This window comes from Pan troglodytes, chromosome 4 (genome assembly GCF_028858775.2).
Source record: "Pan troglodytes isolate AG18354 chromosome 4, NHGRI_mPanTro3-v2.0_pri, whole genome shotgun sequence".
Taxonomy (NCBI): Eukaryota; Metazoa; Chordata; class Mammalia; order Primates; family Hominidae; genus Pan; species Pan troglodytes.
The window spans coordinates 126,216,748-126,235,323 of record NC_072402.2 but is presented as its reverse complement, the minus strand read 5'-3'; the positions used below and the strand labels follow the sequence as shown (position 1 = coordinate 126,235,323).

Below are 18,576 nucleotides of genomic sequence, written 5' to 3'. Positions count from 1 at the left end.
TTAGCAGCCAAAGTTTTTGATGAGCTTGCTAACTGCACTAATTTTTTAATGTGAATAAAAATGGAAATTGCATAAGCGAATTAACATGCCATGTTGCACTTAGATATTAGAAAATCAAACTAGCAATATTTGTGTTTCACAGCCTAATTTTTAACAAAATTTTCTTGGTCACGTCATAACGTGTAACATAACTGTTTATAGGTCATTAGTTCCAACATACTAAGTGATAAGCAATTTTCCCCTTTTACACTTAGTTAACACACTGCAAGTATCCTTGTGACTATGAATGGTTAGCCTGGTATACATCAGTATCTTTCCCACAGTGCAACTTTTAGGAAGAGAATGCATGGCCAATCACAATTAATTAAGGTATTTTAAGGACTCTTTTGTCCATAATTAAACTGCAGGTAGAGTCTGGGACAGGATGTTTTAACCCTATCAGGAAATTTAAATTCTTTTACAATATCTAGTATTTGTTCTTATTTTACATGGTAGTAATTCTTGAATTAGTAGATAAGATTGTAAGTTTAAATTTTAAAGTATTTAGTTACCAACCAGAAAGCAAATTGTCATCATATACAAACATAGGTTCAGCATATTTTGTAAGGAGTAAAATGTAAGCAAAACAAATAAGAAATGGTCAACTCTATTCCTGCCAAGTGGAAGGTTGCCTTAATTAGTGACTTCAACAAGAAAGGTCATTTGCAGAGGACAAACAGCTGTCCTTGTCCAGATATTCCCCTTCTCCACAGAGACGGTACTAAGAGGACATAAGTTTAAGGTGTAGTTAGAAGAAGGAATGAATCTACTGTCAAGTTGGTTTATTTATGAATTTGGTTATGAGGGAGACTGTGCAGATTTCATTCTGGGAATCCTAAAAGTGCATAGAATGTGAACATGGGTATTCACACACTGACCTAAAAACAATATGTGTTTTTATATTTTTTTTGCAAAAAAACAGACTTTTCCCCACGTATTCAGAACTTGATATAACTTATAATTAGGAATTTAATGTTTATTTAAAATGACAAAATATTTATATCTGAAGGACAATAGGATAGATTTTAAAAGTTTGCAACCTGACAATTTGCAGTATAGGAAGTGTGTTTGTTTATAAGGTTGACATATCTTCACGTATACTCCAAAGATCTTTTTCAAAAACGAGACTTGCAGCCAGCACATCTGTTGTTCTTATGCAAGGGATTAAAATGAGCTATTTTTGTTGAAGTTCAGCTGCAGAGTAACAATGTTAAAATGGCTTGCCAAGAAATTACCTATTCTCGATTTTGTTTCTTTATATTGAACTTCTAAACTGTTCTTTGCTTCTATCGGAGACAGCCTCATTCTTCTTTAAAGCAAATCGAAGTTTTATGTGGTTTTAAGGTTTTTGTTGTTGTACTGCAGCATGTATATGATATCTAAGGCTTCCTAGCTTAGCATTTTGAATGTTAAATTATATCCAAGTTTGATTTTCCTAGAAACAGTTTTTCATAAAAATTATACCAACATTATTGACTCTTCCTCCTTTAAATGTCAGGTAGTTTTGTTCTCATAAAACTATGAATTAAATCTGTGTAGGTTTCCCCTTGGAGTAGAATAATATCATTTATGTTAGACCTTATCAAGAAACCTGAGTGGTATTTTGTATTCCCAAGAATTAATAAACTGTATTGACATAATCCCTGTGTGTAAGGAAAAACACACAACTTTTTCATGTATTTCTGTTGTATTTTATAGCAAATGAGAATAATTGAATTGGTGAATCCTCAGAAAACTGACCTTTCTCTGATTTCTTGTATCTCTCAAAACAGCAACAACAACAAAGCTGAAATTAAAACTTATTTAGTTCATGATTCAGTTCTGTTTCACCGATCATCCAAAAGTTTCACTGAAAGTAAATCACAGAAGAAAGCAGGATAGAGTAGAAATACCCAGGGCTAACTTTCAAACTGCCTGCAGTCTATATCAGCCCTTCTGAAACTCCAAGGTGCATATTAATGCCCTGTCTTGTTAAAAAATGCAGAACCTGGGTTAGTGGGTCAGGGTAGGGCTTGAGTCTGCATTTCTACCCAGCCCCAAAGTGATGCTGATGCTGCTGGTCCATAGAAACCTTGAGAGGCGGGGATCTAAATGGACTGTACTTAATATTCATAGAAGAATTTGCCTATGTATCACACATGCCATACATTTACTAAGGCTTTTGTTATCACCATAACAGAGCTGGACAATGTACAGTCACCTGCTAGAGAGGAGCGATCATATAATACTAACTTACGTGTAAGGAATTCATGACTATGTGCCTTATTAATGAGATCTTCCTAACTAGGCTACCCATAGAACTAAACTGACTGACACAGAAACAGAAATCAGATTGTTAGAACTGAATATTTATAGGCAGTTTAGATTGCCCACATATATGTGTGATATGGAAGGAGCATATCTTTATTGATTCGTTTTAATTTTCTAAACTCTTGTTCACCTAGTCAGAAAAGAAAATCTCTGCTAAGTAAAGAGGAGTCATTAATGCTGATGCCTTCAGGGCCCAGGAAGGGAACATCAGTGAATGTACCGAGCTGGGACTTAGTGGTGTCCTGGAGAAAACACACTTCATCCCACCAGTGCTGTGTGACATGGCAGGTCTAGCATGACCAGAACTTCCAATTTTTCAAGAGAAGCCAGAAATACAAATTTCATGTGGAATTTCCCAAGTTTACAATGTTGGCTACTAATTTAAATTCTGTAAAAGCATTATTCAGGCCAAGAAGGCACATCTGTATCCCAGACACAGCCCTGAGCCACCCATTTACAGTGTCTAGTGTGGAATACATTGAAGTCTCTTAAGGTACTTCTCATGAATGGAAAATTATGAATTTTTAACATGAAACTCTCTAGCCTTCTGTCTTTGGACACTTTGGTCAGAAGAAATAGTCTCTGTTTTATGCATTTGGAGGCACTGGTATAAGATTAGTATATGATCATAAAACCTGTCTTTCTTTCTTCTCCCACATTCCAGATTACAGGACAGGCCCGTGTTTCACTCAGGTCAACAACCAGATGTGCCAAGGGCAGCTGACAGGCATTGTCTGCACGAAGACTCTGTGCTGTGCCACCATTGGACGGGCGTGGGGCCATCCCTGTGAGATGTGTCCAGCCCAGCCTCAGCCCTGCCGACGGGGTTTCATCCCCAACATCCGCACTGGAGCTTGCCAAGGTGAGTCAGCTGTCTGCCTGTGCACACCATCGCAGACCTGCCACTTCTCTTTTTGTTGGAGTTGGAGAATCTGGCACTGGATGGTAGCTTTTAACAGAATACTGATTTCCAAGAGTGGCCTCGTTAACAACCCTGACCAGAGAAGGTTTATCTTTTAGCCACCTAATGAATAATTGTTTCAACTGTTGACATTAGTGGAGAAGAGAAAGAGATGAAGAATTGGGGGAAATGTAAAAATACAGTGTAAAATATTTAATACAATCAAAGGATGAACCACTCTATTTTTATCTAGATGGCATGACTCCTCCCTGAACTATACACATGCAAATACCCAGGAAAAAACTATTTTTTCTCTCTTTATCTCATTCAAGTTATGAGAACCTGAACCCAAGTAACAAGGAGAAGAAAGCCACCTAATATTGGCCCTCTATCATTATTAATAGTGTCTTCAAAGACAAAATGTGAACTCTGTTTATGATTGCAGTTATTACAGACTTTGTAACCTGGGTTGGTCATGATCTCTGGGTTTTGACACTCCCTAACTGCATTCATGACACTGATTTCTATATTAGGGCCAGATCAGGGCCCTGAGGATGCTACCTTAGACTACAATCCAAGTAGCCAAAAATTGTTACCTATTTACTGATTAATTATTTTAATTAATTTTCAGCTGCCGCAATTCTTACCTTTTTCTAGCAACTTCTCTGATATCAAATGTCTTAAATCCATTTTTAGAGCTCGGAAATGGTCTCTCTAATGACTTCTTAAATGGCAGTTGCCTTCATATTGCATAGCAGTAAGATCACAGGAAAACAGAAATGATTTTTGTATTATTCACATAAATAATATTATTCATATTTGAGACTTTGAGAGTTAGGGTTATTTTCTATAATTAAAACATGCACAAAGTTAGATCCAAAGTCTTTCAAATTGATGTTAGTAAGCTGTGTCACAAGTGAAGATGTTATCTATTGGGCCTGTGTAAATCTTATATTGTAGAAAGCCCGGTCAGTGTCCTAAATCTCAAATGAGAATTATAGTTTGGGGAGCACATACATAACTTTAGTTCATTGAATAATAAAATGTGAGTGTTCTGCATAATTTTGTAAATGTGTCCCTGACAGCAGCATCCACAGATTTTTGTTAGTGTTGTAGTTTTATAAAAGGTATATATTTAAAATGGTCTATTTCTAAAATCATTTTGAATCCGAACTACGGAGATACCAAGGGGACGACTATATAACTAAAACATTTACCGACTTTATATTTGATCACATATGAAAGCTCACATATGTGAGCTGTGGACTTAGAATAGTTCTTTTTAGTGATGAACACAGCTCAGGCCTTAATGATGAAGACTGAGTCAAATGCCATTTTTAGTCTATTGTTTACTATGGATAGTAAAATTCTGTATGTTTTGGTATGAATATTAGTCTGATTATATAGAGTTCCTGGTAGTGCAACAGTTTCTTCTATAGGAAGATATTCTATATTATATTGTATCTGTCTTTACTGTGCTCCATATGGTCTTTACTACATCTTAGTATACAGATTACCATGTAATTTATATAGTGGATATAGATTATTATTAAAAATAAAATACTCTACTATATTGATTTACTAGTTTAATAATGACTGGATTTACTATAGTACTACTTTTTGTTTATTCGGCACCCTTTATTACCTTCTAACATACTAACTTCATTTCTTTGTTGTTTTTAATTCTCTTTTGACTAGAATGTAAGCTCTATGACTGCAGAAATCTTTTTCACTTATTCACTGATGTCTCAGACATCTAGAACAGTGCCTAATTTACAGTAGAAGCTCAGCAAATACCTTTTGAATTAATAAATGACATTAAGATTGAAATACTTCCAAAACCCACTATTTCAGAGAAAGAAACAGTTCAGGTTAAGAAAAGCCTTTAACTTCAACCAAAACATTCCAAATTATTGACTTTCCTCATGTTCTGTATTTATACTTATGCTTTTTTACTTTCATACTTTGTCAGAGGCCTAGTTTTTTTCCCAAACACAATTATAAAAAATGTGTCATCTGATCTCAAACTTTCTGAATGTCCTTTAGGGTTTAGTAATGTCTGAAGGATTACTTATTTGATTTTGTTTATGCATCAAAGATAAGTTTCAGGCTCCATTTGCCTAAAAATCTGAGGGATTAACACAGTAACAGGAACAAAATGAAATTTGCCACATGATTAAAATGTCTGGAAAAGCACGTTGAAAACTTCTGCTTTATTTCAAAATCGTGGCATAGTCAGAAAGTTCTCAATTAAATACTAATCCATAGTTCAGGCTATTTTAAGACATCTTACTGTGATTTCATTTTTTTCCTTTAAATTCCTAGACTCTTTCCTGAATACTTATGCCAAATTAATTTGGAAGAGATGGGGCATGAAAAAATAATACATTAAAGCATGGTGCATATATGTCATTAAAAAAACAGTGATCTTTTTTATACAATGATTGAGAAGTGTTACAGAGTTAAAAATAAATTTCAACTATGTGGATGATAACTGTAAATAGCTTAACACTAGCTCTAAATCATGGTTCTTTTGAAGTTTGGAAGATAATGATATCCTGTAGCTGATGAAATTAGTTGTGAATGAAACATGCCCTTGTAATAAACAGAGTAGCTGTGGAAAATGAGGGACAACAGGAAATTAAGATAATACTTAAAGAATTAAGCTGTGAGAAAATCAGTAACTTTATTTTATTTATTTATTTTGCTTTATTTCTTATAAAAAAATGAATACATGTGCAGAATGTGCAGGTTTGTTACAGGAGTATATGTGTACCATGGTGGTTTGCCGCACCTATTGACCCGTCCTCTAAGTTCCCTCCCCCCACCCCCCAACAGGCCCTGGTGTGTGTTATTCCCCTATCTGTGTCCACGTGTTTTCAATGTTCAACTCTCACTTATGAGTGAGAACATGTGGTGTTTGGTTTTCTGTTCCTGGGTTAGTTTGCAGAGGATGATGGCTTCCAGCTTCATCCATGTCCCAGCAAAGGACATGATCTCATTCCCTTTTATGGTTGCATAGTATTCCATGGTGTATATGTACCACATTTTCTTTATCCAGTCTTATCATTCATGGCCATTTGGGTTGGTTCCATGTCTTTGCTATTGTAAATACTGCTGCAATAAACATACGTGTGCATGTGTCTTTATAGTACAGTGATTTATAATTCATTGGGTATACACCCACTAATGGGATTGCTGGGTCAAATGGTATTTCTGGTTCTAGACCCTTGAGCAATCGCCATACTGTCTTCCACAATGGTTGAACTAATTTATATTTCCACCAACAGTGTAAAAGCATTCTTATTTCTCCACAGCCTCGCCAGCATCTCGTTTCCTGACTTTTTAATAATCACCATTCTGAATGGTGTGAGATGGTATCTCACTGTGGTTTTGATTTGCATTTATCTGATGATCAGTGATGATGAGCTTTTTTTATGTTTGTTGGCCACATAAATGCCTTCTTTTGAGAAGTGTCTGTTCATATCCTTTGCCCACTTTTTGATGGGGTTGTTTGTCTTTTTCTTATAAATATGTTTAAGTTCCTTATAAATTCTGGATATTAGACCTTTGTTAGATGGGTAGATTGCAAAAATTTTCTCCCATTCTGTAGGTTTCCTGTTCACTCTGATGATAGTTACTTTTGCTGTGCAGAAGCTCTTTAGTTTAATTCAATCACATTTGTCAATTTTGGCTTTTGTTGCAATTGCTTTTGGCATTTTTGTCATGAAGTCTCTCCCCATGCCTATGTCCTGAATGGTATTACTTAGGTTTTCTTCTAGGGTTATTATGGTTTTGGATTTTACATTTAAGTCTTTAATCCATCTTGATTTTTGTATAAGGTGTAAGGAAGGAGTCCAGTTTCAATTTTCTGCATATGGCTAGCCAGTTTTCCCAGCACCATTTACTAATTAGGAGATCCTTTCCCCATTGCTTGTTTTTGTCAGGTTTGTTGAAGATCAGATGGTTCTAGATGTGTGGTGTTATTTCTGAGGTCTCTGTTCTGCTCCATTGGTCTGTATGTCTGTTTTGGTTCCAGTACCATGCTGTTTTGGTTACTGTAGCCTTGTAGTATAGTTTGAAGTCAGGTAGCGTGATGCATCCAGCTTTGTTCTTTTTGCTTAGGATTGTCTTGGCTATACAGGGCCTTCTTTGATTCCATATGAAATTTAAAATGGTTTTTTTTCTAATTCTGTGAAGAATGTCAATGGCAGTTCAATGGGAATAGCATTGAATCTATAAATTACTTTGGATAGTATGGCCATTTTCAGGATATTGATTCTTCCTATGCATGAGGACTGAATGTTTTTCAATTGTTTGTGTCCTCTCTTATTTCCTTGAGCAGTGTTTTGTAGTTCTTCTTTAAGAGGCCTTTCACATCCCTCATAAGTTGTATTCCTAGGTATTTTATTCTCTTTGTAGCAATTGTGAATGGGAGTTCACTCATGATTTGACTCTCTCTTTGTCCATTATTGATGGGAGTTCACTCATGATTTGACTCTCTGTTTGTCTATTATTGGTGCATAGGAATGCTTATGATTTTTGCACACCGATTTTGTATCCTGAGACTGCTGAAATTGCTTATCAGCTTAAGGAGATTTTGGGCTGAAACGATGCGGTTTTCTAAATATACAATCATGTCATCTGCAAACAGATACAATTTGACTTCCTCTCTTCCTATTTAAATACGCTTTATTTCTTTCTCTTGCCTGATTGCCCTGGTCAGAACTTCCAATACTATGTTGAATAGGAGTGGTGAGAGAGGGGATCCTTGTCTTGTGCCAGTTTTCAAAGGGAATGCTTCCAGCTTTTGCCCATTCACTATGATATTGGCTGTGGGTTTGCCATAAATAGCTCTTATTATTTTGAGATATATTCCATCAATACCTGGTTTACTGAGAGTTTTTAACATGAAGGGATGTTGAATTTTATAGTCTTTTCTGCATCTATTGAGATAATCATGTGGTTTTTGTCTTTGGTTCTGTTTATGTGATGGATTACGTTTATTGATTTGTGTATGTTGAACAATTGAACCAGCCTTGCATCCTGGGGATGAAGCAGACTTGATGGTGGTGGATAAGTTTTTTGATGTGCTGCTGGATTCAGTTTGCCAGTATTTTATTGAAGATTTTCACGATTTGTTGTTGTTGTTTTAGCAAGTTTTTTGTTGTTGTTGTTGTTGTGTCTCTGCCAGGTTTTGAAATCAGGATGATTCTGGCTTCATAAAATGAGTTAGGGAGGAGTCCCTTCTTTTCAATTGTTTGAAATAGTTTCCAGAAGGAATGGAACCAGCTCCTCTTTGTGTTTCTTGTAGAATTCAGCTGTGAATCCGTCTGGTCCTGAGGTTTTTTTGGTTGGTAGGCTGTTAATTACTGCCTCAATTTCAGAGCTTGTTAGTGGTCTATTTAGGGGTTCAACTTGTTCCTGGTTTAGTCTTGGTAGGGTGTATGTGTCCAGGAATTTATCCATTTCTACTAGATTTCTAGTTTATTTATGTGGGGTGTTTATAGTATTCTCTGATGGTAGTTTGTATTTCTGTGGGGTCAGTGGTGATGTCCCCTTTATCATTTTTTATTGTGTCTATTTGATTCTTCTCTCTATTCTTCTTTATTAGTCTAGCTAGCAGTCTATCAGTTTCATTAATTTTTTTCAAAACACCAGCTCTTGGATTCATTTATTTTTTTTTGGAGAGTTTTTCTTGTCTCTAACTCCTTCAATTCTTCTCTGATCTTAGGTATTTCTTGTCTTCTGCTAGCTTTTGGATTAGTTTGCTCTTGCCTCTCTAGCTCGTTTAATTGTGATGTTAGGGTGTCGATTTGAGATCTTTATAGCTTTCTGATGTGGGCATTTAGTGCTATAAATTTCCTTCTTAACACTGCTTTAGCTGTGTCCCAGAGATTCTGGTATGTTGTCTCTTTGTTCTCATTAGTTTCAAAGAACTTCTTGATTTCTGCCTTACTTTCAGTATTTACCCAGGAGTCATTCAGGAGCAGGTTGTTCAGTTTCCATGAAATTGTCTAGTTTTGACTGAGTTTCTTAATCCTGAGTTCTAATTTGATTGCATTGTGGTCTGAGAGACTGTTATGATTTCAGTTCTTTTGCATTTGCTGAGGAGTGTTTTACTTCCAGTTATGTGGTCAATTTTAGAATAAGTAGCACTGAGAATAATGTATATTCTGTTGATTTGGGGCAGAGAGTTCTGTAGGCATCTAGTAGGTCCACTTGATCCAGAGCTGAGTTCAAGTACTGAATATTTTTGTTAATTTCCTGTCTCGTTTATCCGTCTAATACTCACACTGGGGTGATAAAGTCTCCCACTATTATTGTGTGGAAGTCTAAGTCTCTTTATAGGCCTCTAATAACTTGTTTTATGAATCTGGGTGCTTTTATGAGTTCAACAGAAGAGTTAGCTCTTCTTGTTGAATTGTTCCCTTTACCATTATGTAATGCCCTTGTTTGTCTTTTTTGATCTTTGCTGGTTTAAAATCTGTTTTGTCAGAGACTAGGATTGCAACCCCTGCATTTTTTTGCTTTCCTTTTGCTTGGTAAATATTCCTCCATCCCTTTATTTTGAGCCTGTGTGTGTCTTTGCATGTAAGACGGGTTTCCTCAATACAGCACATGCACACCGATGGGTCTTGACAGCTTATCCAGTTTGCCAATAAGTGTCTTTTAATTGGGGCATTTAGCCCATTTACATTTAAGGTTAGTATTGTCACATGTGAATTTGATCCTGTTATCATAATGCTATTTGGTTATTTTGCACACTAGTTCATGCAGTTTCTTCATAGTGTTATTGGTCTTTATATATATATATTTTTTTTTTTTTTTTTGCAGTGTCTGGTACTGGTTTTTCCTTTCCATATTTAGTGCTTCTTTCATGAGCTCTTGAGGAACAGGCCTGGTGGTAATGAAATCCCTCAGCATTTGCTTTTCTGGAAAATATTTTATTTCTCCTTTGCTTATGAAGCTTAGCTTGGCTGGATGTGAAATTCTGTGTTGAGAATTCTTTTCTTGAAGAATGTTGAATATTGGACCCCAATCTTTTCTGGCTTGTAGAGTTTCTGCTGAGAGGTCCACTGTTAGTCTGATGTGCTTCCCTTTGAAGGTGACCTGACCTTTCTATCTGGCTGCCCTTAACAGTTTTCCCTTCATTTCAACCTTGAAGAATCTGATGATTATGTGTCTTGGGGTTGATCTTCTCATGGAGTATCTTAATGGTGTTCTCTGTATTTCCTGAATTTGCATGTTGGCCTCTCTTGCTAGGTTGGGGAAGTTCTTCTGGATAATATCCAGAAATATGTTTTCCAGCTTGTTTCCATTCTCCCTGTCTCCTCCTGGTACTCCAGTCAGTCGTAGGTTAGGTCATTTTATGAAGTCTCATGTTTCCTGGAAGCTTTATTCATTCCTTTTCATTCTTTTTTCTCTATTCTTGTCTGCATATCTTATTTCAGTAAGGTGGTCTTAAGACTCTGATATCCTTTCTTCCACTTGGTTGATGTGGCTGTTGATACTTGTGTATGCTTCATGAAGTTCTTCTCATGCTGTGTTTTTCAGCTCCCTTAGGTCATTTATGTTCCCCTCTAAACTGGTTATTCTAGTTAGCAATTCCTCTCACCTTTTATCAAAGTTCTTAGCTTCTTTGCATTGGCTTAGAACATGCTCCCTTAGCTCATCATAGTTTTTTATTACCCATTTTGTGAAGCCTACTTCTGTCAATTCATCCATCTGATCCTTCGTTTAGCTCTGCACCCTTGATGGAGAGATGTTGCAGTCATTTGGAGAAGAGGCCCTCTGGCCTTTTGTGTTTTTAGCATTTTTTCATTGATTCTTTCTCATCTTTGTGTGTTTGTCTAGTTTCCGTCTTTGCAGCTGCTGACCCTTGGATGGGGTTGTTATGGGGGCCTTTTTATTGCTGTTGATGCTGTTGTTGTCACTTTCTGCTTGTTTGTCTTTCTTTTAGTAGTCAGGACCCTCTTCTGTAGGGCTGTTGCAGTTTGCTGGGAGTTCACTTCAGGCCTTATTCATCTGATTTGCCCCCATGACTAGAGATGTCACTCAAGGAGGCTAGAGAGCCGCAGAGATGGGTGCCTGCTCCTTCTGGGACCTCTCACCTCTAGGGGCACCAACCTAATGCCAGTAGGATCTCTCCTCTATAAGGAGTCTGACAACCCCTTTTGGAGGGTCTCACCCAGTTGGGTGGCACTGGGAGCAGGATCCGTTTAATGAAGCAGTTTGTCCTTTGGTGGAGAGAGTGTGTTTCGCTGGGGGGAAACCCACTCGCCCGGGCTGCCCAGATTCCTCAGAACTACCAGGAGGAGAGGCTAAGTCTGCTGATCCCGAGACTGCAGCCACCCCTCCCCCTAGGGGCTCAGGCCCAGGGAGATCCAAATTCTGTCTCTGAGCCTCTGGCTGGAGTTATCGGAGATCCTGCAGGAAGGCCCCACCCACTGAGGAAGGATGGGTCAGGGTTAGACCTGAAGAGGCACTCTGGCCTCTGACTGCCACAGCCAGTGTGTTGGGCTGTGAGGACAAGTCTTGGGACCAAGCCATCCAACCTCCCTGGCTCCAGCAGGGGAAAAGCACAGCCGGGAGCTATAGAAATGGATGCAGCCCTTCCCCGTGCCCAGAGAGCTTAGTGTGTTCCGCAGTTGCTTTTTTTTTTTTTTTTTTGCTAACCCTCCCCCAAGGAGCTCAAAAGGCTTAGAGAGCAGACAGCAGCAGCTGGTGCTGGTCGCCACAACCCCCGGGGGGCTCCATAGGCTTAAGCAGATTCCTGCTCAGAGGCTGTAATAATCTGTACGTTCCAGGGTTGAGATGGTAGGCCCCTGTGGCTTGGGTTTGAGAGTGGGATCCTCCGATTCGTGGGTTGCACAGTTCCCTGGAAAAAACAGTTTACTAGGCTGGGTATCACACTCACTCATGGCCTCCCTTAGCTGTGGGGAGGGGGTTTCCCATCCCCGTGTGGCTCTCAAGTGGGCCGTGGCACCACACTACTCATCCTTCTCTCTGTGGATCACGCCAGCCTTCTAGTCAACTTTGATGAAAGAACCTGGATACGTTGGTTGCCAGTGAAGGATTCACTCTTTGTTTATTTTTGATGGGAGCCTCTGAGAGACGCTGCTTCTAGTCGGCCATCTTGGCCCCACATTTTACTTTAAACTGTTGCCATGCTAACATTCTGGACTTAAGTAGTGTCAGAAAGGTGTGCCCTCCTAGCGTGGTATGAAATCAGTCATATCAATTCTTGATGGCTTTAATATTGAGAGCCATTTGAGTTTTAGCCGTTGTGCTTAATCCACATTTAATCTACATTCTTCCATTTTATTATACGTTAAAGGACCAAAGTTAACTCATATAGGACTTAAAATTTAAGCTATCATAAAACAAGTGAATTAAAAATGTTAATAGTGTCATTAAGCCCTTTTCCAATAATATTTGTGAACTTTAAATATGTAACAAATTGCCATGTGCATATGATGTATAATTTTCTCACAAAGTTTCTTCTTTTTTTGTCTTTAGTCTCATGAACCTACTCTAATTGGGAGTGACATTTTGTTTAAGATTAGTACTTGGCTTTGGATCTTTTAGGTTTTCAAATGAACAGGGTGCTCCTAAAATTTTTTTAAATATATTAAAATTAAACTGGCATAATTATTAATTTTTTTACCATGTGATATTTAGGGATTAGGCTTTTAAACTACTTCAAATGCTTCAAAACTGAAGATATAGCAGAAGAAAATTGTTTGTGAAATTTCATCTCTTGCTTCATCATTGATGATAGTAACATTGATGCCAAGCCTCTGCTCCTTTCCAGGTAATGTGAAATGCACAGGAATTCACATATTTGACACAGGCCCTAGCTAGGACACAGGATAAGGTCATGAATAAAGAAATAGCAATACAGACCCTAAATTGGTTTCTGCAAAACAAATGCTGGTGTGTGTTCTTTTCATATGGCGTTAGTGCACCAGAAACATAATTTCTTTAGTCTGACTGCATGTGAGAGAGTAGAGGACTTTAATCTCAGCTGAAATCAGGCAGATGTTGCTAGCTCCTCAATTGTTGAATGAGCAGAAGACGCCCTGAGTAGAAAGTTATTTCCAAGCCCTCCACATAGCCAAGTAAAAAGTAAACTTGGCTATTATCTGATTTATTTGATTAGAATAAATTATTAAAGATAGTTACAGCCAAAACAAATTCATCTTGGCTGCCTACATTAACCAAGTTAACGAGATCATTATAAAGTCTAACTTTAATTCATGCTGTATTAACACAAGCTATTCCTAAACAATTAAAAAACTTTACTTAAAGCAAACTCAATTATAGAAACTCCTATTTAAAGATAACAGAATATTCCTCTTCTTCTAACCCCACAAAAAACTAACATGAAAATGAATAATAGAGAACAACACATCATTCTAAAACAAAATCCTGGAACAAAACCAGTGATGAGCACATGTAGCTGTTGGGAAGTCACTGGGACAGGGAGAGTTTTCTAAGCATTTACTCTGAGTGTCATAATCCTGAAAGGTGTTTGAACCTACTAAGAACAGAGAGCTAGGATTGTGGATGTTCTATTGGAGAGGAGGAGATGTTCCCATAAGAGACAGATCTACTTCAGAACCTCACAGTAACAGAGGGTAATGGAAGGAGAAACTGGGGGGGGGGCAAGCCATTTCTGAGTAATCTACACCCAGTCTTCCATCCCAGAGACACTCCTTGAGTGAGGTACAGGAGGGTGGAAGGACAAAGAGGAAGTATGGACCACTAGCAAGTAATCTGTAAATATAAGAGTCACACCACCAACTGACAGTTGAAAATTGATGCTCAAGGGAAAAAAAAGTTGGGGGAGGAGTTTGGTGACCAACTGTTTCAGGACTATGCCTTGTAGAAGTTTCAAACCAACGCATTTCCTTTGAGCCTTCCCCACTCTGCATTTCAGCAGGAAATGGCTGCATTGAGAGATGAATAATAAAGAGAAAGGCCTGCATATAAAAACTGAAAAAAAAAAAAAAACCAACAACAAAAAAAGAAAACATAAGTAAAAGGCAGGTATGAACATGCTTCAAAGAATTACTACCCAAATAAATGCAAAGTTTATATACTTCTCTCTTATCTCAAGGAAATTAAAAACAACATTTTTAATGGAAATTTAAAGCAATGATGCTTTGTGGAGCATCAGTTATAGGAAGGCCAGAGTGGATGCCAAGAAGCCAGTTATAAAGTTTCTGCAGTAGTCCAGGTGCTATATGATGGAGGCTGAGACCGGGTAGTAGCAGAGGAAAGATTTGAGATATTCTTGGAAAGTAAGCAGTTGTCGCTGATGAAGTGATGTGACATAAGTGAGAGGAACATGCCAAGTTTCTCTCTTAGGCTTCTGACTTTAACAGCTGGAACACGATGGTGACATTTGTGAAGATAAGATCGAGATAGAACCATGCTCTGGTCTTGTTATTACAATTTCAGGGTCCTGCAGATATCAAGTTACCAATATATACTTGTTTTGATGATCATTTTAACATTTGAATTTTGTGTATCATACATGAGTAGATATTCAGTCTGGATCAAACCATATTAAATGATTGCTAGGACACCCCATATGTTTCAGATTCCAAATAGAAATAGACCTATTATTTAGTTGCTGCCCTTAAAGTTAGACATTTGTTTTCACAGGAATAAAATATTATGTGTGAATATCTACAGAGTATAGAAATAAGAATTTCTGTTTACTAATGGAAATAATAAGCACTGGGGACTCCAAAAGTAGGGAGGCTGAGAGGAGGGATGAGGACTGAAAAATTACCTATTGAGTACCTACTGAGTTTTCACTATTTGGATAATGGGTTAACTAGAAGCCCAAACCTTACCATTATGCAGTATATTCACGTAACAAACCCGCACCTGTATCCCCGAAACTATAAAAATTGAAAAGAAAAAGCAAGTTCAATGTAAAAAAATTAAAATTAGAAATGGATCTAATTTGGTAACAAGAAAAGTTAAAAAACACGCTATGAAATATAGTAGTAATTTCTATGTCCCCTGGTTGCTACACTTATAAATTAAATGAACCATTTTTATATGCCTATAATACTGCACATATTTTCCATATTTGGACATGAACTAAAAATAATATATCATCTGATAATAATTTATGTAATAAAATAAGTTTAATTTTTTAGAACAAGTTTACATGGAGAATTTGGAGAATAAATGAGGTTATAAACTAGAATTATTGTTGCTTTGTTACATTATTTTTAACCTTAATAGACATGGACTGACGTTATTGCATAAGGTATAAATTTCAAAATATATAATTGTGTTCTATAAAATTGTTACATGTGATTTGGAATAATTCAAAATTTAAAGAAATAGTAAGTTTTTGCCTGAATCGAAGGAATGAGCAAAGATAACATCTGTACAGTCTGGTCATTGGAGAATTAATCAATCATTAGTAGTTGCTTGTGATATAGGACTTTGCAGATGTAGAAATTCTTGCATAGTTTGAAGGCTTGAGGCATGCTTTTTTATATTTATAAAGAACACATCTTGGTCCAAAGTGGTTATTTTTTGGTTATTTCTATATAATTTCTTTTAAATTTTCTTTTTTATTTTAACTGCTAACTTGATCTAACTAAAAGAAATTAATACTACATAACTTCAGAGCCTAGGAGACTTCAAAAATAAGGGTTTCGTTCTCCTTCTAAAAAAAATACTTTTTAGGCAGTTACAAAATAAATCCTATGATGCTGGATTGTTTTTTCTTTTTGAAAAATCACTGAATCTACTATAATCCGTATGCAGCATATAATTTTATGAATAATATTAAGGTTTTATAGACTTGGTCTCATTTTTCAGCTTTTACCATATTTTTGCTCTGATTTATCAGCCAGGAAAACAAGTTTCTAGAGCTCTTTTATACCACACTGTAATGAGAGTGGGAGTGTAGTACATTTAAAAATGAGGTTTAAGGCTGTGCGCAGTGGCTCATGCCTGTAATCTCAGCACTTTGGGAGGCCAAGGCGGGTGGATCAGCTGAGGTCAGGAGTTCGAGACCAGCCTGACCAACATGGTGAAACCCTGTCTCTACTCAAAGTACAAAATTAGCCGGATGAGGTGTCTCATGCCTGTAATCCCAGCTACTCAGGAGGCCTGAGGCAGGAGAATCGCTTGAACCCAGGAGGTGGAGGTTGCAGGGAGCCGAGATCGCGCCATTGCACTCCAACCTGGGCAACAGGAGCAAGTATAATAATAATTTCTCAAAAAATAATAATAACAATAATAATAATAATGAGGTTTAAAATGTGCTGAATTAGAATGTTTAGTATATAGACTTCTTGCCATATATTGTATTCATAGTTGATTTTTGTTTACATCATGTATCCTTTAATAAGACACTGAAATCTACTTTAATTCAGTACAAAAATACTTTGGACTTTTGTAATTAGTTCAATAGATATAGCTAATAGGAGGAAGAAATAATCTGTAGGCTTGAATTCACTAATTTACACACTGAGATATACAGAACTTTTGAGCTTACCAAAAAATAATAGAGCAAATTGATATGTACTGACACAGAGATGTGTTCATGAAATATTTTATAATGAAGAAAAACAAGATGCAGAAAAACACATATACTATGGTTTTATTCTTGTTAAATAAACAGACCATCATCCTGAATATGTGTGAATAAAAGTCTAAAAAGACAGAAGCAAATTTATATCGATGGTTATTTCTTTAATTTTCTATTTTCTGTATCTTTAACATTTGTTGCAATGAGATATGTTATTTTGTAATTAAGTATATAGCATTAATAAATCTATTATGTAAGCTTGTAAGTTTGAAGAGAGTGTAACAAATTTGTGTAAATTCACATTTATTTTTATATACAGTGTTTATTATAAAAATCAACTGATTTTTTTACTTGTATTTCCAAAAGCCAGGTTTTATAGTAATTGATTATCTCTATTTTTTTGTATTTTATCATCATTATTTTATTGATTCCATTTACTTTGGGTTTAATTTGCTCTTCTTTTTAAAATGTCTTAATATGGAAACTGAGATCACTGATTTAAGAAGCTTCTCTTTTTGTACTATAAGCATTTTAATGCTATACATTTACCTCTAAGCACCACTTTAGCTGCATCCTGCAAATTTTGATATGGTATATCTTCATTTTAAGTTAATTCAAAATATGTTCTATTTTTCCATGTGATTTTTTTCTTTGACCTGTGCATTATTTCAAAGTATATTGTTTAAATTTCAGATATTTGAGGTTGTTCCAGATTTTTTCCTTTATTACTTTCTAGTTTAACTCTGTTGTGTTTGGAGAACATATTTTGGATTATTTTAACTTTCTTTTACATTTAATGAACCTTTTACACGGCCTCAGAATATAGTCTTTCTTGGTAAATATTCTGTGGGCACTTGATAAGAATGTGTGCTCTGCTTAAGTGAGGTGGAGTATTCTATAAATGTCAACTAGGACAAGTTGGTTGAAAATATGGTTCAAGTCTAATATATCCCTGATGATTTTCAGTCTACTTATTCTTTTAGTTAAGAGAAGAATGTGGAAATTTCCACATACTTGCAGGTTATCTATTTCTGTTTTCAGCTTTATCTGCTGAAATTACCCTTGCTCCAGGAGTTTAATGCTTTATAATCATGCATGCACAGTTAGCATTATCATGTCTTCTTGATGAATTGACCCCTTTGTCATTATGCAATGTCGATTTTTATCCACACAATATATTACTTGTCGTGATGAGTACTACTTATAGTATTAACATAGCCATTCCAGATTTTTTTTTATTGAGTTCTTAATATATCTTTTTCATCTCTTTACTTTTTAAGATGTCAAAGGAGTTTTCTTGTAGACAGCCTAAAATTGGGTCTTGCTTTTTAAAAATCTGACAATCAGACTTTTTAATGGAATTTTTCCTACCACTGACATCTCATATGATTATCAATTTTATTGTGTTTAAATCTGTCATTTTACTATCTCGTGTCTGTCTCACCTCTTCTTTGTTACTCTTTTTCTCTTTGCCTGACTCTTAGATTAATAGTGTATATTCTTGTATTGCAGTTTATCTCCACAGTTGGATTATTAGCTATATCTCTGCTTATTTTTTAGTGTTTATACATATTTAACTTACTACATTCTATTTTCAAATAGTATAATATTATAATGCTATAGTATAATAGTATACTATTATATAGTATACTATATAATTATATAGTATACTATATAGTATACTGTATAATTATACTATTATATAGTATACTATATAGTATACTGTATAATTATACTATTATATAGTATACTA

General features: G+C 36.1%; 1 protein-coding gene across 1 annotated transcript in view; it reads left to right on the top strand.

Annotated features, from left to right (window-relative positions):
* FBN2 (fibrillin 2) overlaps positions 1 to 18,576 on the top strand; it is a 279,981-nt gene that overhangs the window by 70,335 nt on the left and 191,070 nt on the right. Inside the window, exon 6 of the mRNA XM_016953727.4 lies at positions 3,014 to 3,211. Coding sequence (XP_016809216.3) covers positions 3,014 to 3,211 — 198 coding nt within the window. The remainder of the gene's footprint in view (positions 1 to 3,013; positions 3,212 to 18,576) is intronic.